The sequence below is a fragment of the Mixophyes fleayi genome, chromosome 2 (genome assembly GCF_038048845.1).
Source record: "Mixophyes fleayi isolate aMixFle1 chromosome 2, aMixFle1.hap1, whole genome shotgun sequence".
Taxonomy (NCBI): domain Eukaryota; kingdom Metazoa; phylum Chordata; class Amphibia; order Anura; family Limnodynastidae; genus Mixophyes; species Mixophyes fleayi.
Window position 1 is genome coordinate 294,692,599 of NC_134403.1, and position 24,590 is coordinate 294,717,188.

Below are 24,590 nucleotides of genomic sequence, written 5' to 3' on the forward strand. Positions count from 1 at the left end.
CTCCCCTGTTAGACGGCCTGTCTGGACTAGCCTGGTGAGAACAATGGACACTAATTAGTTTTCCTACTCAGGCACATGGCAACCTGATCCCTACCCATAATCCCCCTGGTTTCACTTTAAAGACAATGAATAGCAACCTTACTTCAAGTTATCAATATACGGGCTATAAAAAGTACTATAATCCACATTATGTGAGAAATGAGACATGCTCACATATACCTCCCCTACTTTTTTAGCCCTTGTTCCCCAGTGGCTCCCTTGCTCCAAGTAAACCTTTCTCCCCCGAGTCCAAAATCTCTGGCCTGCTGTGGTTTCTCCTGGGTCTGATGGCAAGGTAGACAGCAGTTCACAGTTCCTCAATCTCCCACCAGGGTCCCATGGCTGCAGGGATATCATCCCACCCAGTTGGAGTGGGGGTTTATGCTGCCCTGTGTCATAAGCTGAGACAACAATAAAACTGGGCCACTCCAGTGCATACATCCATGGTAGGAGAGTTGTAGTCCAACATCCCTTGGGTGCCTTATCCACCCTTAATTGCCCAACTGCAAATAGTCCCTTGGCCTGTCCTCTGTTTCTGGAGACCATGCTCCCCTCCCCCATATATTTGAGTGAAAACTGCCAAGTGGCAGGCAAACTTTCTGGCTCCTTGTCCATTTGTTTCCGGCAAAGATCCAATCCCCCCTCCCCCAAACACTCAAGGGACAACTGCCCAGTGGCAAGCAAACATGGGGGCTCCATTAATTCTTTGCTGCTGGGGAATCCTCTGTCCCCCTCCCAAACCACTTGTGTGTGCCCCTGTAAGTATGTTGGTGTGCATCTCCCCTCCCCCGCTACCACATCCAACTGTTGCACTACTTCCCTCGCCTCTGGCGCATCAGGGTAGTGTGAATCCTCATTTGACACAGACTTGTCCTCATGGCAGCAAACCAGAGTGGATGGTCCAGTGCAGGCCTCTGGTATTGGGTCCTGGATTCCCAGATTTGGAGCTTGAGTGCGATGCATCAAAGCTTGTGGGGCTGGTGAATCTTGCTGTACTGGTGCCCCCTCAGACACCCACTCAGTCAATATCTCCTCATCTGCCAATTCTGCATAGGGGAAGGTGTAGGAGTAGTTTCCCCAGGGCCCCATGGTAGTGGCCTCTGACATGACAAGTCCTTTATCCTCTCCCATTAATTCTGTCATACAGTTTGGTAGCTCTTTTCCATCCAAGTCACCAAATGGGAGGATTTCTCCTAATCCTTTCTGAGTAGTCAGAGGTACAACATCCTCACCAAGCAGTTCTTCTCCAGTCTCCCCCAAGATAGCAGCTTGGGCAACTGTGTATAATCCACTGGGATGGACCTCCCCCTGATTAACAGACTGAGCAGCCATCTTTTTAGAGTGTGACAAAAGATATTCCAATTGGCATTTTTCAGTATTTACTCGATAACACTGATCCTGACACATTTCAGTGTCCGTAAATCCTTGCCGCCATACCTCATCCTCTGCTTCTTCAAAACTCTGTTGCAGACATTGCATTTGTTCCCAGAGAGGTATGTGGGGACCTAAAATGAGCATCCATTTCCTATAAACACTAAAGGCATTGATGGGATTCTCCTGATCTTTTAAAAGACGTTTGAGGATATCCCTGTGCGTGTAGTACAGGTAAGGTACACCCCGGATCTTACATTCCACTATCAGCTCCTCCATACTCATTGTCTCTAGTGGATCTGTAGAATCTGCTAATGGGACAGATTCTATTAGTACATTTGCATGGGATTCATCAGGCATGTCCCTGTGCTGTAATAGTCCATTTACATCTGGTTTGTACTGCTGAATATTGTTGTATCTGGATTCTCCCTTGGCCAGATTCTGCATAGTACAAATAACTTCATGTGTAAAATCATCCCATTCTGGTTCATCCTGAAAATTACAGGCACTTGCTTCCTCTTTCAACATTAGGAACACATCCAACGGGTTCTCCAATTTCTCCTGTAGACTGGCTCCTTCCCACATAACAATCTTTGGGCACTCCTCATCCCAATAATCCAAAATGTGCTGCATTGTGGTGGGCTGGTGCAACACATCCATATCCCCATCCTGCAGACACTCCCACAGCCCTTCGTCCCAGTACACCTTTCTCCTGGGTGTACTAGACTGCTTCATCCCTTCCTTTGGGAACTTTTTCAACACTGGGCTGTGATCTGCTCTCTTGTTCCTAGAGCTCACACCCATTTTACTTCCAGGGATCACCTCACTGTGATTTCCTCTCTTTGAGACATGGTTCCATCTTCCGCTCTCCTCTGGCGGGGTGCGCTTCCCCTTATCAAATCGGCACTTAGGCGGCATCTTCCCTCGTCTAAAGCCCACAACGCTTTTCGTGACACTTTCTACCTTAAAGCCTTTAGGAGTAAGTTCAGGATAATGTGGTAACTGGTTTCTAGTGATAACTGCTTTGCAGAGCCCTGGAATGTATCACGATACAGTTCCCCTACAGCTCTACCCAGAGTGGACCTGGGACTGAGTGACCCCACTGCTTGCCACCAAAAATGTGAAGATACCGGGTTTATCTGGCCCAGTGCTACCCAGTACCTTCTAGGATTCGTATGGTCACTCAGGCAAAATGCAGTTATAAAAATACAACAGTATATTTATTGTTATACAAACAACACTAGAATATTATATACACACAGTAAATTAATGCCAGGCAGATTTACCACATCATCTGTCCCTTATCCCAATAACTTAAGGAGATGTAGTCACCTGCTGTCCAGACTTCATGACCCATGGATCCCTCCCAGCTGCATATATAGACTCGAGTTAGAAAACGACAATTCAAAACTCCATCTTGCACCTTCCTGAATGAAATCCAAGCATGAACACCCTTCCCCCCTGGAGTTGTTCCGTATATATCACAGGTCTAATTTCCACAGTCTTTCCCCTCCCTGGGCAAACCCCTGCGTCTATTCTACTTAACCATTGGTCAGTGCTGGACTGGGGGGGGGGGTTGGACAGGGGAGTGAAGATGAGCTGTCCTTTCAGAGAACCTCCCCTGTGTGATGGCCTGTCTGGACTAGCCTGGTGAGAACAATGGACACTAATTAGTTTTTCTACTCAGGCACATGGCAACCTGATCCCTACCCATAATCCCCCTGGCTTCACTTTAAAGACAATGAATAGCAACCTTACTTCAAGTTATCAATATACAATAAACAATATACATATGTACACTGAACTACAATGTCCCCTTAGCCATACGTTATTGGACAATGCAGTTGTAGTCTGGTGAACTGGGGAACAAACAGCATGGGCTATAAAAAGTACTATAATCCACATTATGTGAGAAATGAGACATGCTCACAGGGTTATCAAACTCATTTCATCACAAGGAGCATCAAATATTTCTGTATTATGCCACTCCTATTTCCATTCAAAAAATTGTTTCAACGGTTTTTCTATGCAATTCGTTTTTTCTTTAGCACGAGTGGTTTTGTTCTACCAGTATAACATCTTTTGTGCATTTAGAGAGATTGAAGCTCAGAGGGATCATTTATCCCTTTGAAAAAACGTATTAGTGTGCACAATGTTTACAAGATGGATCATGAACATACAGGTAGATGAAATAAAGTAGAATCGGCTCTGTATGGTCATGACCATATGACCATTTTTCCTCTGTTCATATGACAAAAGTGGAACGAATCACAAATGGATCAAAATCACATGTGTGCACAAACCCTAAGAGACAGGGATTTTCTGCTACTAAACCCAACCTTGGTACAAAGTGTATACAATAAATTCTCATAGATTGTTCAGTAACAGTATCTCTATATATTCCTGGTTGCAATATCCCTTCATTTAACTGAGGCTCCCTAGTGTACATATGACTCCAAACAGTTGCCAGGTAGGCATGAGCAGTTGTCTTGTGTGCACCTACTTGCCATAGTTAATTAATGTAGGGTGTATTTGGCTTAGCAAAGAAAACACAGGCACATGAGCAAGGCATGATGGGATAATTATTTTCTAAATAAACTAACTAGAGCAGGTTACATGACCCTGTAATTAAAGTGCTTGATGTAGATCCTAAGATTTTCCATACACAGAACATAAAAAGTGGCCAAGGAAAGAATGAGTGCAGGACATCAGTAAGTGTTATTTGTGCATACGCATATTGTCATAGTTAAACCCTTACCTGGACAGTATCACTCAGCTGCCACAGCCATAAACGGCATCAAAAAATCATACGTATCTCCAGAGAAAGGTGACTATTGATAAAAAGGCCTCAAAGTTCTTTATTTTATGATGCACCCCGAGTTCCCCTCTTTTGCCATTTAAATGACATGTTGTATGTCTCCATCAATACAAAACTGACTGCTTTGCACACACAGTTCAAAAACAACTATAGGGGGTATATTTACTAAAGGGGGTTTGAAAAAGTGGAGATGTTGCCTATAGCAATCAATCAGATTCTAGCAGTCATTTTGTAGAATGTACTAAATAAATGATAAATAAAATCTGATTGTCTGCCATAAGCAACACCTCCACTTTTTCAAATCTGCTGATTAGTAAATTTACCCCTAGGAACTTTTCTAACTATTTTATGTAACTTGTCTGTGGACGCCTGACTGAGAACAGAATTAATTGATTCTGGCTTTTGTAGGATCACCAGAAAGGACAGTGTTGTAATGAAAGTTCATTAAAAAGCCTCAGTTGACAGTATGCTAACATTGCACTGATTTTATAAAACCACCTTATGCAAAAACAAAAATAAAGACAAGAATTTTATGGCATAAAACAAATTTGTATACATGCAGCCCAATATACAGAGCAGAATAAATACCATGTGCCTTAGTGGCAAGGAAAACAATAAATTTATTAAAATACTAAAATTGCACGGTGGAGGAGAAAACAATAATCAGTTTGGCTAGGACCAATGCTTCTAATATCACAGTGAAGGTCGTTAACCCTCTAGATATCAATTCATGGGGACCATTTCACCTCTGTTCACCCTTATTCTTAAGCTTGGGTATCCCTTATTCTTATCCCAAGCATCCAAGGACCAGCGTTCCTTCTGGGCTGATAGAATGCAACCAATGAACCCACCCCCAAAACTAAAGCCAACTGCTCAAATAGAGGCAGGTTCAGGCATTACATAAATAAAGCTAACGTGGGCCCACCAAGCATAGGACGCCAACTGTCAATGTTTTCCAGCAAAACACAAACCACAAACCAGCTGGGGTTGGCACCCAAAGCACCGAAAAAATTATTGCGGAGGATCTCCAAATACAGGGAGGGCGAGCAAATTGTCTTGCAGACAAGATGCATTGTTAAATATATGGGCACTCTGAGCTGTATATGCTGGACATTCCTGGCAGTACATGATGAATGGTAGACAGTATATGATAGACATTCTGGGCGGTATTTTTAAATGGATATGAGATGCGCACAGGTGAGGATTCCAGTACGTGTCTTGCCAGAGCAGCTGGATTGTAATGTATAAGGTGATCCAAACCTTGTAAATATTGTACATATAAACAGGATTGTAATCCAGCGCTAATGAGCAATATTGTTTATGAGTTCCCTGCGTGTCTAAAAATCTTTTACAATTGATGTCTGTACAATCTGTTATAGATGTCAAAATAGGGTGAATAATACCAGATAAAGTCTATATTATTTAAAATAGTTTATCCGATTTGTGATCAAAAACACCATACATTAAATCATAATAACATATCAAATATTCAGTGAAATAATCCTAATACATCGGTGTTGATGTCTCCAACAAAGGAACTTTGGACGGTTTATATTCTGGGCGGTATATATTGCACATTACGGGCTGTATATGCTGCACATTAAGGTGTATATGATGGCTATTCATGCGTATATATGCTTTGAATGTATGCTGTATATGATGGCAATTTCTGTCTACACAGGATACGATGGACATTACCTGCTGCATATGATTGTATAGCACATGTTCAGGATTGCCCTGTGTATACTGGACATTCTAGGTTGAGTATATAGGACCTTAGGCTGTACATATCAGATAAGGCTGTGTAATAAGTTGTACATAGGAATATATAAAATGCTATACATTTTGGGCTATACAGTATATAATTCATATTATTATTATTATCATCATTTATTTATGAGACGCCACAAAGGGTTCACAGAGCCGTACATAGAGCAAGGAACAATAGTAAAGGGTGACAGTACACAGCATACAGGCATTAAAAAGTGCAAACAGTACAAAATTACAAACCCAGCAGAGAGCAGGTGCAAAGATAGAGTGGGAGTGGATGGAGGGAGGGAGGAGGGGAGTGAAGAAAGGAGGCTGAGCCTGAGCCCACAAGAGTGGGTGCCACTAACAGGATCAGATAAGGGTGGAGATATAGAGAGGGGAAAGACAGCGACAGGAGTCGAGTGATGAAAGGAGAAAAGAAGGGGGTGGGCCAGGGGCAGAGGTAAACAGGAGAAAGAGGACATGAGGATAGAGCGCCCTTCTCAAGGGAGATTATAATTTAAGGTGGAGGGAGAGACTAACAGGAGACACAGAGTGGTAAAATAGCATGAGCGGACAATAACTCTAGGGGAAGGGGAAATGACGAGAGGTAACAAGGGAGGGATGGGGGTGAGAACAGGAATGAAAAGGAATAGAAATGAGAAGAGCTAGAGGTTAGGTATGGGGTGACAAAGAACCATAGACTAGTATCAGACAGTGCAATAAGAGTGGTAAATAGATATGGCAAACAGTTACTTACAGTGCATTAATGAGTACTGAACCAGACAGTAATATACAGTGCAAATGAACAGACAGTAATAAACAGTGCAAAAATGGGTAATGAATTAAATAAATTAAGTACAGCAAACAGCTATTCAAAGTGAATTAATGAGTTTAGAACCTGATGTAATGTAAGGAAGTCCGTGAAGAAAAAAGGGTGGAGGAAGACCAATGCCTAAAAATGGAGTGTAAAATGAAATGTGGTAGAATGGCCATATGGCAAGATGGGAGCACAGGGAGGTAGTAAAGTTCGTGTCCGAGAATGAGTATAGGGAGGATCAGGAGGTCAGTGGTAAGAAATCAAGTAAGTGAGACAGGGAAATCTTAAACGAGCTAGCGGTAATGTGAGAGAATCCAGGGGTCCAATGAAAAGGGATGTGGTGGAGATCCGGTGGGCAGAGCAGGAGCATGAGGTAACTGAGGTGAGCAGGAGCAAAGGGTCCAATGGTAAGTCCTTTGGGGGGTAACTTGGAAGACAGTACAGAAAGGCATCCAGGGTCATTGAAGAGAGGCCTCCAGAGTTCAAGCTCCTGAGGACAGAGGTGCCGAACAGGGACTAGGCTGGAGACGCGGGCCCCACTAGAGGAGAAAGGGAGGATGGTCATGCAGATGAGGCATCTGTGGAGCATCAACAAGAACACCAGCGGTAGCGGTTGTGGAAGAAAGTAACAATCCCTTTTCATAGGGGATTTGGTCAATATCTTACAGTTAACAAGGGGTGCCAAAGTATGTGGTCCTTAAGTGGTAGTGGGTGCAGTGGATATGCTAAGGAATCCCTGGAGGAGATGAGTGTGTAAAAAGCCAGGGCTGTGCCAGTATAAGCAGGGAGGGGGATAATCTGTGAGTGCTCCAACAATGATTTAGGCCCTGCTCACCCCCCACTCTGGCTGCTCTTGTATGCTTACAGCTTACAGCATACAAGGCTACTGAATCGCTCATACCTGTCCCTGCCTTATTGAAGCTTACTGCCAGGGCTGGATTAACAATGGGCCTGATGGAGAAAGATGGGAGCACAGGCAGGTAATAATGTTAGTGTCCGAGAATGAGTATAGGGAGGACCAGGAGGTTAGTGGTAAGAAATTAAGTAAATGAGACCGGGGAATCGTAAACAAGCTAGAGGTAATGGGAGAGAATCGAGGGGTCCAATGAAAAGGGTTGTGCTGGCGATCCGACCTTTCCACAGAAATAGGCCCAGACCAGCCAGAAGGAATCACAATTTTTTGTGTGGTGGTACCAGGCGTGGTCGTGGGGGGACGGGGTGATGATATGGACCTCCCGATGTTGGCTTCCCTTTGGTCCTGTCATTGGAGAGCATCAAGGCAGCCAATCGCGAGGCTATCTGTTGCTGAGTGGGGTGGGGCCTGCACCTACAGAGGCTGTGTGTGACTCGTGCTTTAACAACTTCCACCCAGTCCCAGACTGAGGTCACCGGCGCTCAGCACAACAGGTATAACAATTTATTTTTAACATGGATATGTGACAGCAAGGGATATGTGATAACAGGTCCAACAGGGGATATGTGACAACGGAGGATATGTTAAAATATAATATGCACGTGTGAATGGCTCTTGTGTATTAGCATAGGGTCAGTTCCTTTTACCAAGATTATACCCTGGTGCCACTGACCATTAACTGTGTTTGACTATTTACATTTTAAAGTCTGCTGAGATGTATAAACATTGAAGAAAGAATAGTTATATAAAACCAATCTTATACATTCCCCTTTGGCCATTTGAAGTGTTAGGAGGTATGAAAATGACCAACAACTGATAATCACACACATTAACGGTACAGTTTGATTGTGTCAATAAAAATTATATTTTGCTCTCTGTATTGGATGGCGGTCTCATGGCTGGCATCTGTATTGTGTGGCAGTGACAAGATAGCCCTCTGTATTGTGTGGCGGTGACAAAGTTGCCCTCTGTATTGTGTGGCAATGACAAGGTTGTCCTTTGTATTGTGTGGTGGTGACAAGGGTGCTATGTGTTCTCTGGCGGTCACAACGGCCCTATGTATTGTGTGGCGGTCCCAAGGGTACTGTATATTGTGTGGTGGTCACAAGGGTGGCGTGTATTGTGTGGCCGTCACAAGGATGCTATGTGGTCTTTTGCTGCTGTAGCAAATGCACTTCAATGTTGGATGTGCTGTGCATTCCGAGATGCTCTTCTGCATACCACCCATGGTTAATTGAGTTACTTATTTATGTCGCATTCCTGTCAGGCTCTCCATTCTTTTCTGACGTCTCTCATTAACAAGGTGTTTCCACCAACAGAACTGCAGCTCACTGGATGTTTCTGTGTTCTGTAAACTCTAGAGACTGTAGTGTGTAAAAATCCCAAGAGATCTGCAGTTTCTGAGGTACTGAAGCAACTTATCTGGCACCAACAATCATTCCATAGTAAAAGTCACTTAGATCACATTTCTTCTCTATTCTGGTGTTTGGTATGAACAACAATTGCAATTTTTGACCATGCCTGCATACTTTTCAGAGCAGATCGGGAGGCCTGGGAGAATCCAGTGGAATCATGCCCCTATACAACCTTTGATATTATCACACGCCAGGCCTGCATTCAGGTCCCAGCACACTTACTAGCTCCACACTGGGGTCCCTCTCGGCACTTAGCGCCATGTCCATCCGATAGCGGCGGCCATCTTGTATTTGGGTCTGAGCATGTGCAGACCCGATCTTCTTTTAAAACCTGTTCTTCTTTACTATTGGTGCCTTTCTTATTAGTAGGGTATTTAAGGCACCCGAACCTGTAGTAAGGTGCCTGTTTTGTGTGTGTCAAGCCCTGACAGTGCATAGATGTGGCTCCCTTTGCTCCTGCTGCTTCAGCTAGCTGTCCAGTGATTTCTTGGTTGCTGTTCAGTGCCTCTCATCCACAATCATGACTTCCTTGTGTTCAGTTCGCTGTTCCAGTGATTCCCTGGTTGCTGTCCAGTACTACTCATTTTCAGATATCACCTCATCATGTTCAGTCCACTGTTCCAGTAATTCCTCAGTTGCTGTTCAGTGCTACTCATCCTCAGATATCACTTTCTTGCATTCAGCCCGCTCTTCCACAGATTCCTCAGTTGCTGTTCAGTGCTACTCATTCTCAGCTATCATGTCCTCGAATTCAGTACGCTGTTCCAGTCATTCCTCAGTTGCTGTTTAGTGCTAATAATCTACAGAAATCACTTTGTCGTGTTCAGGCCGCTGTTTCAGTGATTTCTCAGTTGTTGCTCAGTACCACTCACCCACAGCTATCTCCTTCTCAAGTCTATTCACCTCTTTGCGGTTTTCTTTCTGCAGAGTTTCTTCTACTCCTGTGTTCTCCATACGGATCTGGTCTAATGCTCTCCCTGAAGGCCACGACCTGCGGAGCAGTGGCTGCAAAGCCCATAGCTCCTTGTGGGGGTTCCTGGTGAAGACAACCTGTCCCGATAGACTCTGCTCCTCTGGGTAGAGTAGTGCCAAGTTAGACAGACCTGGGGATCCTATATTTCAGTTTCGGATCATGACAGCTATGAGGCCCCATCCTGGAGTAAACTTTCTATCACACAAATGCAAACACACACACATGCTAGGGTCCATTTTATCAGAAGCCAATTAAACTATCAGTATGTTTCGGCCTGATCATAGATAAATATATTATGCAACACATCATATATTTACTTATTGGAACACTAATTATATCCTTTTTAAACCCTTTTGCATTCAATTAGTGTTTGCATTTTGTGATTGCACAAAATCAATATTTAGGGTTTTATGGGGGTATTCAATTGTTCCTCCGGGCGCCGCCGGAACGAGCGCGTTAAAACTATTACCGTTTATACGATAATTACTCGCTCAATTTCAGCTCGCAGCTCCCTGAGCAGCGAGCTGAAATTGAGCGAGTAAATTACCGTATGAACGGTAATTACGCGCAATATTACTGTATAAACGGTAATAGTTTTAACGCGCTCGTTCCGGCGGAACAATTGATTAAGTATTTCCATAGATCACACTGTGAAAAGGCAAGTATATGTGAAATAACTCAGTCTTTATAGATAAATATGTCCACCATGCTCTCTATTACTCCTCTGCAGCAAGTTAGGAGGAGGTGCTTTTCTAACTAAGCAGAGTTTGAATAGCAATATTTCGGAGTTGTTGTGCAGAAATACAGTGTAGATTGGTTGGGTTATACACAGGGTTGGGGCCAGTGATGCAATCTTAACTTAAATCCCTGCACAGTTAGCTTTATGACCTGTATGAGATCCCTCAGGATAGTGTCCTAAAGAGTTGGGAGGTGCTTCACCTATATGAAGTGGAATGAGGACATACCACTATTTCAGAGCTGCAGTGGAATGTCCCAGGGTAACAGTGAACAATAACTTTTACTTCCATTTTTCATATCTGAAAATTTAGATTTTCGGGTTTAGTGGTCCTTTAATACAGTACAGACAACTGCATGGTCTACTAGGAGGGCACACATGATCATCAGCAAAAGATTTGACAGCAGGACTTTGTTTGTTTCTTTTTACTGATATGCTGCAATGGCTTCCTGCCAGCATCAAGGGTCAACTGTATCATGACTGAGTGGAAACGTCACCCTGGGTCAAGGGCTGGGCATTATGGTACATAATGGTACAAGGCATATGTCTATGGTACACAGTATAGGATGAGATATGAGGTATGCCAAAAAGTATTTAGTTCTGAACATGGGTCCAGGACTTATAACAATGCAGTACAACCCTTTGAGGTAATCTAGAATTCCTGTTATCTGAACCCTCAAAAGTTGCAGGTAAAGATTAGTGAAAACAATTAAAATGGCAGATGACCTGACATTTAACAACTTACTTTACATATCCAAAACATTCAAGTGCAGCCATGTTAAAAGGACTCACAAGATTTCCTGAAAAGGTTTATATCACCAGTTTCCTACCATAGCCCTAAACCACAACATGATTCCTGAAAATATAAATGCTGCTCAAACAAACATGGATCAGCTGCCTTGATGATCTTTTATTGATAAATAAAATTCCCAAACTGAAGTGCCCAATTGCAATGGGCAGCAATAGGAAATCTTAAAAATCGCATGGGAGTACATGGTTACTGTTTCAAAGACCTGGGAGCCCTTGCTTAAACTCATGTAAATTCAAGTATATTCTGTATAGCTAATCAGATCAGTTCACAATGAGGCTCATTTAGAGTTTACTGAACGTAATTTTTTTTTGTTATGCATTTCTGTACTGTGCACCAAAAATACTCCTGGAAATAGTTTTTTTTTGCGTATCATATGTTTGGAGGGGTGGAATTTGTAAACTTTTGGTAGTGGCAAGGGGCAGGTAAGCAGAGTCTGAGAATGGTCACTGTATGTTCACATAATTGCACCACAATTACATGTGTGTCAGGTGCCATCCCTCAGCCAGGCCGCCGACTATAGGGCTCTGAACCCAAAGGCAGCTGTTACATCACCAGTAATTAGGTACTGCACTCTCCTACTTAAGGAAGCCTCTGGCACCACCAGCATGCCAGAGTATTTGGTTCCCTCCAGTGCTCCAGCGTTCCTGTCTCCTGTGTCCTGACTCTCTATTTACTTGTAGCTCCTGACCTTGGCAACTCCCTTGACTACTGTTTTGGATTTTCACTGGCTCTGTTTCTCTCTGTGATATTTGACCTGTGGCTTGTCTTTGATTCTCCCTTCGGATTCTGATTTGGTACTGATCCACCCACTAGGTTCTGACCCGGATTGCCTGACCACAGTTCATCTACTACCTTACCGGTAGCTGTTCTAGAGAACCGCGACTGGCGTGTCCCTTGAGGCTAAATCCAAACCTCCTTGCAGGGGTACCAGGGGCGTGTTAGACTCCACGCAACTAGATTCAGCAGCACCAATCCCAGCAGGTAGTCATCATCCTTGTTCCAGTGTGACAATGTGGACAAATCAGAAGGTATTTTATTACTGTCACTCTGCAGGTGGCTTAAATGTCTCCTCCCTCCTCCAATATTTCTAGTGGCTTTCTAATGGCTTTCCTAGTCCTTCACAGCCGCTCACATGGCCTCATGTGGGCATAAGGAATGTGTAGCACTACAGATGTCTTCAGTGGGAGTCACCAGTGCTCTTCACAGTTTTCTTTCCTCTACATGTGTGAGTGGCTGTGAAGACCCAAAGCAGCTATCTGACCCCTCCTTCACTGAACACCAAAACAAGGTAAGAAATGGTGAAGCAGGACCTTTTCCTGGTCTAGCAAGCTGGCTTCCATGAAGACCTACAATGTGCTGCTGCTGAGCATGATTAGGGGCTGTGGGTGAAGGGTTTCATCACTGCTCTTTGTGGAGTAACTTCTAATCTCTAACGAGTTATCCCTTCTGCAGTTCTCTTTCCTATGTATCAACCCCTTCTGTACTACATATCACTCTTCACCCATGTGTTAGCCCCCTCTGCTCTGCTGTCTGCTCTACATCCATGCAATAACACCTTCTGTTCTTCATTCCTTTTTTTTTTTTTTAATATCAATATTGTGGGGGAATATTTGTTATTGCCCAACCCTACTTTACCCTGTATATAACAGTTATGCAAAGGAACATACCATTCAATGCTATTATTTTGCTTAATACACACATGGATTCTCCTCTGAAGGCTATTTGGAAGATCCACAAGGTTTCTTTTTGTAGCTACACTGTTTTAGTGGTTTAGTGAAACCACACCACAGAAGTGAACTCCCCAATACACTGAAGAAAGCAGTGTTGCTCTGTTCTTACACAGGTGTCGCAAAGGTGGAGCAAAAGTCAATATTTCAATTCTGTGTCTTTTTAAAAAATAAATGTTTTTAAATGTTTCATTGATATAAGTTGTGTTTCTCCATTAACAAGAAGCTTTTAACAAGAAAAGTCCCAAAGTATTTCACAATGCATCCCTTTCCGATAGAGAATCATGTTCTCTGCAAACAGACAAGGCAAACTGTCAAATCCTGCGATGTTCCGTGCCAACAGTGTTGTAATAATAATGCAGACAGCTGTCAGACTGTTCTATGTGGAATGCATTAAAAAACAGACGTATTCTCAAATAAATAGTAATAAAATACCTTGCTTCTTTCCCTTCCGGGGTCATATGTTCCAGACCATGTGATGACCTAGAAGGCAAGTTGTAATATGTTCAGTAAATCTGCAGGAGACACATTTTAAACACATAACTTGCATACTTTATGATGTAAAGTCTTGCCTTTGTATATGTATTTTAAAGGAAAGATAAACCCCAAAATAGAACTATCCAGGTATAAACCATAGTAATCTACTGCAGCTCTATTAAAAAGTAAAGTATTACCTTTCCATTTTCATTACAGACAGTTGACACTCCTCCCTTATGTTTAGGACGGTGTACTAATGAGATCTGATACCGGCCAAAAAGATGAATGTAGTCATTTTAGCTACTGTGCATTCATGACTCTGCCTAATCCCCACAATGCAAATAAAGTCTGCCAAGCTGTCTGGTTAGACATTACTTTACATTACTGTTATATTATGGTTTTTTTTTTGGTTTTTTTAGGTGTCTACTAACATGGCACAACACTGTTTTTGTAATCACGTTTGGCAAAATAACACAGAATATGTATGCTTTTGAGTTGGTTAGTTCAATATGTGGATATAGAGAATTTTTAAGGCAATACTGATTGTTTGTGTTACAGACTAATGTCTTATGACAATAGTTAAAAATTAATGAATGCATGGTAAAAAAAACTATTTTGTCTTACAAAGTCATGTTTTGGTATCACATATGTTGACAACTTGTTTTTGATACAATTTCATACATAACCAAGTTTGAGATTTATAGCTAAATATTGTGCACCCAGTTACTATTATTATTTTTAAGAGAGTCTACAATAAAAGGATTGAATCAGAGTTGATAGCAAAATGGGCATAATTACTCTTTAATTAAGAGCAAAAAAAGTGTATTTACACATATATACAGAACAGAGCTGTACACAGCTCGAGATGTGTATGTCTCCACATTGGCAACATATGCACCTGGTTTACACAAAGTCATCAACATCAGCTTGTATTTGCACCTGCGCTCTAGCAGACGAATATGCTTTGTTTCTGCAGGTCTGCATACGGCGCATTTGCGTGAATGCCCTTACTGTACCCAGCCTGCGTTTGCATGTCCCTTTAATTCCGTTACTCTTCTCCAGTCATAAGGAGGCGCAGGTGCCAGATACATGCAAGTCTGAATATGTGTCAGTTTTCATTGGGCCATCTGTGTACATTACTCTACACAAACTGGCATAAGATCAAATCAGCATCAGGCCCCACTATGCACTTTGTTGTAGCTTGTATGTTCTCCCCATGTTTGTATGGGTGCTCCAGTTTCCGCCCACACTCATACTACTAGGTTAATTGGTTGCTATCAAATTGACCCCAATCTTTCTCTCTCTCTATCTGTGAGTGTGTATGTATGTTAGGCAATCTAGACTGTAAGCTCCAATGGGTCAGGGACTGATGTCAGGTCTCTGTACAGTGCTGCGGAATTACTGCCACTATATAAATAGCTGCTGCTGATGATGATGATGCAGAACACAATTCGCACTCCTACTATACTTGACTTGCAGGACATGCTGAAGCTCAACAACACCTGAGGATTTGCAACACCATCATTGGAAGACCAGATTTATTTTTTGATAAAATAGTGTCTTCAAGAAAAAATGACTGGTGTTGCTAAGAAAAAATATGCACAGTTGATAATAGCAATAACATTGTAATAAAACAGTGCCACAATTTTTGCCGAAATCTTATAAATATCGAGCAATAATTTGTGAATCAAGCATCCCGTAGATATCACAATAACTTTCATTTATTCAGCAAACATAATTACAAATATACACATTAAATAATATAGAATGTATTGTTTCCAAGATACATTTTATTTATTTAGGAACAATAGCAAACATATAAACACAAAGAATGCTATGCAATATAAGTCCCAACCTCACATGTGGTTCCATGTTTTCCTACAAGTAGGACAGTTAAAGCTAATTGATATATACAACCCTGTAAAATGACTGACATCAGCAGAATGTACACAGAAGTAGGGAGGCATATAATCAATTATCACATTAAAGGGCCACTATGATGTGAACAGATTGTATCATTCGCTGACACATGCTTCAATAGATAACAGGGAGACTGGGGCAGAGAGCACATAATTATAGTATCCAGCAGTAGATAATCAAAATGTAGATGACAGGTATCAGCCAGGGACATACAATATTTCCATAGTCACATTGTACTCCCTATTAAGTATATAAATGTAAACAGGGTGACTGCTGTTGGTGGTTACAGAGTGAAATCTGATCCATGTCTCTCGGTTCCTGTAAATGATGCAGGTTTTGTACACTACAAAATACATGTACTGGCAAGTTTTTTTAACCATGAGAGTGAGGGGACATTAGCCTTCATCACCATTTATGTGGTCACTTGTGTATATATGTCATTTTCAGTAATGTGTATTTGTGCCCTCATAAATGCGGTTATTACTGCCGATTACCTGCTCCTCCACAGCATATGTAAAAACCTTATTTCCCCTTTTATGGTGGGAAGATGCTCTGTCATACCTAATAAATTTGGAGTGCAGGGAATCAGATAGGGGGCATCTCACAATGAGGGCATGACCACACCGCTATTGAGATTGACCAGAAGTTGTTCCCAGCATTTTTGAAGCATTAGGCTGCCCCTTACATCCCTCCCAACACCAATTCATAGCCACATGCAGGGCACCAGTGAACAGAACATACTTTCTAATCTACGAGACAAAGCTGTCTCGATGGGGACAACGATACAGAGCCCTCAAATCGAGACAGTTGGGAGGTATACTTTCGGGGGGAGCTTAGATAGCTGCTGGTCAGATGTCTCCTAGCCAGCTTGCAAAAGTAGGTAAAAGGAAGATGGGTTAGAAGCGATATTGAATGAATAATGAGTACATTTATTCAGAAGAGAGAAGCTGCATATATGATGGGGATTTTTCCACATAATGTATGTCTACTATAAGTACAGAAATAGATACTTGTACAGTTTGACATTTTAACAATGTTATTTCTATTGTACTATATCCGGAGGGGCTGCTATAGTTACAATATGATAATTCAAGTATCCCGATGGGACGGAAGGAGTTTAAAAGGGTGGAACCTTGATTGTAACCGCATTGCCTTGATAAAGATTTATACAATTGAAACGCGTTGGAAGGGGGCGGTTACCAACAGGGAGACACGCGTCTGGAAGTGTTTGGACTCAGCTTGAATAGCAGCGACATGTGGATTAACCCATCTGGCACCTGATCGTTTGTGAAGGGGTAAAAGTTTATCCTTACGTGCCTGTTTTCATTCTGAACGGGGTTAGAGTCCAACCTCAAAGAGGTGGTGTCCCGCTGTTTGTTCATTTCCTATGTGAAGGAGAAACAACTTGTATGTTTTAATGTTTTATTGGTGTTATTAAATTCTATGTTTTTATTGGGATAATGCACCATATTGCCTTTATTTTTTCTGTTTGCCATTTATGACCAATTGATACATCGAGAGGAATAACGTGATACATCATAAAGACGTTATAATATATCTCTGACATATACATTGGCAACTTCTGGAATAACTCCCTTGTGTAAGTGTATACCCTGAGTGGGTCTTTATTATTCACGTGGTGTTATAAACAACTATAGAACCACTTACATTGATATCCTTTGGGGGATGGTGCTTTGGTATATGTTTTAGATCGTCCTAAGATGCTTTCTCTTTTTAATGATCCTTTTCATATACACAATCTTGTGAGAGAGAAGTTCTTGGATATATTCTTCTGAATATTTGGAAGAAGGCAAGGATACACCATTATATGTACTGTGGAAATCCAACATTTGACATTCTTTTCAATCAATCCTAAAGGAAATCACCGGTTTTGGGACTTATGGACTATACTTTTTAATTATGTGTGGAGAGTCTTTTGGCTGTCCTAAGAGTTTTTTATAATTAGCGCCGTACCTATTATCCTAATTGTGGGAGGTATACTCTGTTGCCACCCGCAAAACAGGGAACGGCCCAGTAAATGAGCACTCTCCTAGCCTTGACTCTCATTGAAGGAAAGGTGCAATTCCAGGCACATTTAGCTAGAATCACTATAATTCCTAAGGTGTCTCCTCCCACTACCCCTCTGCCATCTTTTAAAGATGGTGAGCTTTAATTTATTGATTTTCATTACGGCTGCTAAATACAGTCATTTTACAAGGGAATTAAGTTTGGGGATAGGGAGACCTTAAGTCTAGGTGTTAATATAGCTTTGAAAAATGTCATGCTTTCTAAAGCTAGATTATTTAATAAACACTGGCCAATTACAAACTCTGCACCTATTAAATGTACCAGTTTCAGAAACCATCAATATTAAACCCACATATCTTGGTCAGATTTGGAATAAAAGAACATTAAACTCCTGTATTGTGTTCATGTCAAACAGGTCATCACTAATACACTCTTATAAATTGACTTGTGTCCATATTTCAGGTAAAAGCCATGATACTGTATATACAGACTCAATTTATTTATGAAGTGCAATTACAAGTTCATCACTTATTCAGCACATCAAATTCAGGTTTTGCATGCAAGCTAAGCTGGCACAGTAAATTAACATTTTGTAAGTCAACAGTACAAATTACCCATATGTGAACACTGGCATTTTTTTCTGTAAGTCACATGTATTCCTCTTTTCTGGCATTGTATGCAAATGAGAGGATGGAATATATTCACCAGGCACTAATTCAAACTATACCTTTTATCCTGGTGCAATACAGTATTTATTGTAAGTAAAATAGGTAAATTGAAAGGGCTTATTTGGATTTGGATGTTCGCTTTTTATGTAAGATAAGCATTTCCGTAAGGCTTATACATACCAAAAATGCTTACGCATAGGTTTGTATCTAGATTTATCAGTAGTACAGAAAATATTATTATTAGGTATATTGTTGACTTGCATTCCATTATGCCTGGAGAGGTGGAATGGAGACAGCAAGCATAAGCTTAGTAAATTAAGGGCATGTTTACATAACTGTGACACAATTAGATGCAGACGCATGCCCCAAATCCACCCTTTAAGTGACATATATCTTGCGGGTGCTAGCGAAATAACACACGATGATGATTACTAGCAGGAACGCTTTCTAGACTCTTCTTATTGACTGATTGCATATTAACCCCTCCAGCTGAACTACTGCAGTACTTAAATCATTAGCATTGCACTTATTTTCATTTGAAAATCCTGCTGGAAAAAATATTCACATTTTATTTTCAAAGAGAAAAACAACAGATGTATAGGTGTTTGTATTACATTATATTTTATATTGAAAATGCAACTTTAGCATTTATTAATAACAATTAATAGCACATATCTATGCTATTCTAAGGCGAAAAATTTACTCTTGTACACCTGATACACATACTGTTTTTGAGTTAGATACATCTTAAGATATGTCCAGCTTACCATACTTTCGTACATTATACGTAAGTAAGAATATTCGGATGCTTGACCATTACACCAGCAGGGACTGTAATGACATTGTATTCAAATACATAATATGGAGTTGGTCCCCCTTTTGCAGCTTCCACTCTTTTTGGAAGGCTTTCCACAAGATGTTGGAGTGTTGCTGTGGTAATTTGTGCCCATTCATTCTGTAGAGGATTTATGAGATCAGGCACTGATGTTGGACGTGAAGGCCTGGCTCACAATCTCTGTTCCAGTTCATCCCAAAGGTGTTTGATGGGGTTGAGATCAGGGCTCTGTGTGGGCCAGTCAAGTTCTTCCACACCGAGCTCATCAAACCATGTCTTTGTAGTCATTGCTTTGTGCACTGGGGTACAGTCATGTTGGAATAGAAAAGGGCCTTCCCCAAACTGTTGCCACAAAGTTGGAAGCATATAGCATTGTCCAAAATGACTTGGTATGCTAAAGCATTAAGACTGCCCTGGAAATAATGGGCATAGGCCAAACCCTGAAAAACAGCCCCATACCATTATCCCTCCTGTACCAAACTTCACAGTTGACATAATGCAGTCAGACAGGTAATATTCTCCCGGCATCCACCAAACCCAGACTCACCCATCTGACTGCCAAACAGAGAAGCGTGATTTGTCACTCCATAGAACACGTTTACACTACTCCATAGTCCAGCCTCAGTGTGCTTTACACCACTCCATCCAATGCTTCCCATTGGTCTTGCATGCAGCTGCTCGGCCATGGAAACCCATTCCATTAAGCTCCCACTGCACAGTTTTTGTGCTTACATTAATGTCAGTGGAAGTTTGGATCTCTTCAGCTTTCGAACCAGCAAAGCGTTGGCGACTTTTAAGTAGGGATGTGGTCTCGTGTTTTGTGTTTTGGATCCGGATTTTCGTTATTTTTGGGGTTCGGATTTGTCTCGCAAAACACTTGACGAAAGGTCTCGGTTCGGATTTAAGGTTTTGGATTCGGATTTTTTTTGAAAAAAACATAAAAAGTTTAAAAATCAAGTTTTTGGGCTTATTTTCACTCCTAGGCTATTATTAACCTCAATAACATTCAATAACAAGCATTTCCACTAATTTACAGTGTATTCTGAACACCTCACAATATAGTTATTAGTCCAAAACGTTGCAACAAGGTATCTTTCTGGACTGCGTAGAGGAGTGGGTCACCACAATATATATTAAAAACCCTGAACTTTTATGAATCGCACCAATAAATGTACCTGGACTGCGTAGAGGAGTGGGTCACCACAATATATATTAAAAACCCTGAACTTTTATGATTCGCACCAATAAATGTACCTGGACTGCCTAGAGGAGTGGGTCACCACAATATATATAATAAGAAAACCATCAACTTGTATGATTCGCACCAATAAATGTACCTGGACTGCGTAGAGGAGTGGGTCACCACAATATATATTAAAAAGTAAAAACCCTGAACTTTTATGATTCGCACCAATAAATGTACCTGGACTGCCTAGAGGAGTGGGTCACCACAATATATTAAAAACCCTGAACTTTTATGAATCCCACCAATAAATGTACCTGGACTGCGTAGAGGAGTGGGTCACCACAATATATTAAAAACCCTGAACTTTTATGAATCGCACCAATAAATGTACCTGGACTGCGTAGAGGAGTGGGTCACCACAATATATTAAAAACCCTGAACTTTTATGAATCGCACCAATAAATGTACCTGGACTGCGTAGAGGAGTGGGTCACCACAATATATTAAAAACCCTGAACTTTTATGAATCGCACCAATAAATGTACCTGGACTGCGTAGAGGAGTGGGTCACCACAATATATATATAATAAGAAAACCATCAACTTGTTTGATTCGCACCAATAAATGTACCTGGACTGCGTAGAGGAGTGGGTCACCACAATATATTAAAAACCCTGAACTTTTATGAATCGCACCAATAAATGTACCTGGACTGCGTAGAGGAGTGGGTCACCACAATATATATAATAAGAAAACCATCAACTTGTTTGATTCGCACCAATAAATGTACCTGGACTGCGTAGAGGAGTGGGTCACCACAATATATTAAAAACCCTGAACTTTTATGAATCGCACCAATAAATGTACCTGGACTGCGTAGAGGAGTGGGTCACCACAATATATTAAAAACCCTGAACTTTTATGAATCGCACCAATAAATGTACCTGGACTGCAAAGAGGAGTGGGTCACCACAATATATTAAAAACCCTGAACTTTTATGAATCGCACCAATAAATGTACCTGGACTGCGTAGAGGAGTGGGTCACCACAATATATTAAAAACCCTGAACTTTTATGAATCGCACCAATAAATGTACCTGGACTGCGTAGAGGAGTGGGTCACCACAATATATATAATAAGAAAACCATCAACTTGTTTGATTCGCACCAATAAATGTACCTGGACTGCGTAGAGGAGTGGGTCACCACAATATATTAAAAACCCTGAACTTTTATGAATCGCACCAATAAATGTACCTGGACTGCGTAGAGGAGTGGGTCACCACAATATATTAAAAACCCTGAACTTTTATGAATCGCACCAATAAATGTACCTGGACTGCGTAGAGGAGTGGGTCACCACAATATATATAATAAGAAAACCATCAACTTGTTTGATTCGCACCAATAAATGTACCTGGACTGCGTAGAGGAGTGGGTCACCACAATATATTAAAAACCCTGAACTTTTATGAATCGCACCAATAAATGTACCTGGACTGCGTAGAGGAGTGGGTCACCACAATATATTAAAAACCCTGAACTTTTATGAATCGCACCAATAAATGTACCTGGACTGCGTAGAGGAGTGGGTCACCACAATATATTAAAAACCCTGAACTTTTATGAATCGCACCAATAAATGTACCTGGACTGCGTAGAGGAGTGGGTCACCACAATATATATAATAAGAAAACCATCAACTTGTTTGATTCGCACCAATAAATGTACCTGGACTGCGTAGAGGAGTGGGTCACCACAATATATTAAAAAGCCTGAACTTTTATGAATCGCACCAATAAATGTACCTGGACTGCGTAGAGGAGTGGGTCACCACAATATATTAAAAACCCTGAACTTTTATGAATCGCACCAATAAATGTACCTGGACTGCCTAGAGGAATGGGCACTGGGCACCACAATAAAATATATAAAAAACCTTCAACAGGTCTGCATTACACTACACATACGGCTGCTCCTCCATCCTCTCCATCATATACATGTTGGAGTTTTAGCGTGTGACAACCTCTTGTTTTTGATAATGTCAGTGCATTTTGAATATTTTTCAATTTGCCCCACACCACTGAATGTACTTTATCTATGATACGCATCTATCTATCTTGACTGCGTAGTGTGGTGGCCTCGGTACACAATTTGGTACCGAGGCCACAATATAATTAAAAAACCCTCCACGTGTCAGAATTCGACCAAAAAAGGGTATGGACTGCGTAGTGTGGTGGCCCCGGTACACAATTTGGTACCGAGGCCACAATATAATTAAAAAATTGGGCATCAACTGTCACCGTTGTTTAATATCTGATACACCTAAATATGGACTGCACAGTGGAGTGGCCCCGATAGTAAATTTGGTGCCGGGGCCACAATAAAATAAATACACCCTCAACTGGTCTGAATTCCACCAAACAAGTATCTGGACTGCGTAGTGGGGTGGCCCCGGTACCCAATTTGATACCGGGGCCACAATACCTCCTCCAAACATGGTACAGACAATTCGTCATTGAGATCCCATCAAGTATGTTAAAGACAGACAGGGTCCAAGTGTTATTGGTTGACTTTGTAAACCAAAAAACTGTCCCTGTTGCACATAGTCGTGCAATGAAGACTGACTTTTTCATTTAAAGGCACCATCTTTCAAGTGTAGTGTTTATAAGTCTAAGTCATATTATACTTTTGGTAAAATTGGTTTATTTTGTTCCTCTTTATGGTAACTACTAATAGAATTAAAGTATTAAATAGAAGCGGCAGTTCCTCTTTATGGTAATTAGTAATAGAATTAAAGTATTAAATAGAATTAAAGTATTAAATAGAATTAAAGTATTAAATAGAGTGGTATAGAGTTGTAGTGTGGTATAGATAGAGTGGTCCCCACAATATAATAATAAAACCCTCAACTGGTCTGAATTTCACCAAACAAGTATCTGGACTGCGTAGTGTGGTGGCCCCGGTACACAATTTGGTACCGAGGCCACAATATAATTAAAAAACCCTCCACGTGTCAGAATTCCACCAAAAAAGGGTATGGACTGCGTAGTGTGGTGGCCCCGGTACACAATTTGGTACCGAGGCCACAATATAATTAAAAAATTGGGCATCAACTGTCACCGTTGTTTAATATCTGATACACCTAAATATGGACTGCACAGTGGTGTGGCCCCGGTAGTAAATTTGGTGCCGGGGCCACAATACCTCCTCCAACTTCCAAGTGTAGTGTTTATAAAGACAGACAGCGTCGAAGTGTTATTAGTTGACTTTCTTAACCCTAAAATTGTCCCTGTTGCAAATATTCGTGCAATGGACAGTTACTTTTTTATTGAAAGACTCAAGCTTTCAAGTGTAGTGTTTACAAAATATAAACAACAATACAGTAGTTTTAGAGCACCTCAATACCTCTTGTTTTAAATTATGACAGGGCATTTTACTTTTGGTTTAATTTCTTGAATTTTGTTAAATTTGGTTTTACTTTTTGAACATGGCAAACGACTGTTGATTGGTCATATAATGCAAAAAAAAAAGGTCCAAGATGGAATTGTCCTTGGGCCCTCACACCCACCCTTATGTTGTTGAAATAGGACATGCACACTTTAACAAACCAATCATTTCAGCGACAGGGCCTACCAAACAACTTTGGCTGAAATGATTGGTTTGTTTGGGCCCCCACACCAAAAAAGCTATTCATCTCTCCCTGTACAGACTAAACAGGCTCTACTGAGGCAAGATGTCGTCCTCATCCTCAACCTCTGATTCCTCTCCCCCTACAGTGTGTACTTCCTCCTCATCACACATTATCAATTCGTCCCCGCTGGACTCCACAACCACAGGTCCCTCTGTAGTATCTGGAGGGCAGTGCTGTACTTCATTGAGGAATTGATTATTCATTTTTATAAACATCATTTTTTCAACGCTCTGAGGAAGCAACCTCCTTCGCCGCTCACTGACCAGGTTCCCCGCTGCACTAAAAACTCTTTCCGAGTACACACTGGAGGGGGGACAACTCAGGTAAAATAGAGCCAGTTTGTACAGGGGCTTCCAAACTGCCTTTTTTTCCTGCCAGTAACAATATGGACTGTCTGACATGTCTACTT

At 41.3% G+C, this 24,590-nt stretch overlaps 1 protein-coding gene across 2 annotated transcripts in view; it reads right to left on the reverse strand.

Moving 5' to 3' along the window:
* The window catches only part of LOC142139111 (uncharacterized), a 441,344-nt gene that overhangs the window by 64,568 nt on the left and 352,186 nt on the right, over positions 1–24,590 (reverse strand). For both annotated transcript variants that reach the window (XM_075196426.1, XM_075196427.1), the window contains one exon: positions 13,808–13,855. In XM_075196426.1, coding sequence (XP_075052527.1) covers positions 13,808–13,855 — 48 coding nt within the window. The remainder of the gene's footprint in view (positions 1–13,807; positions 13,856–24,590) is intronic.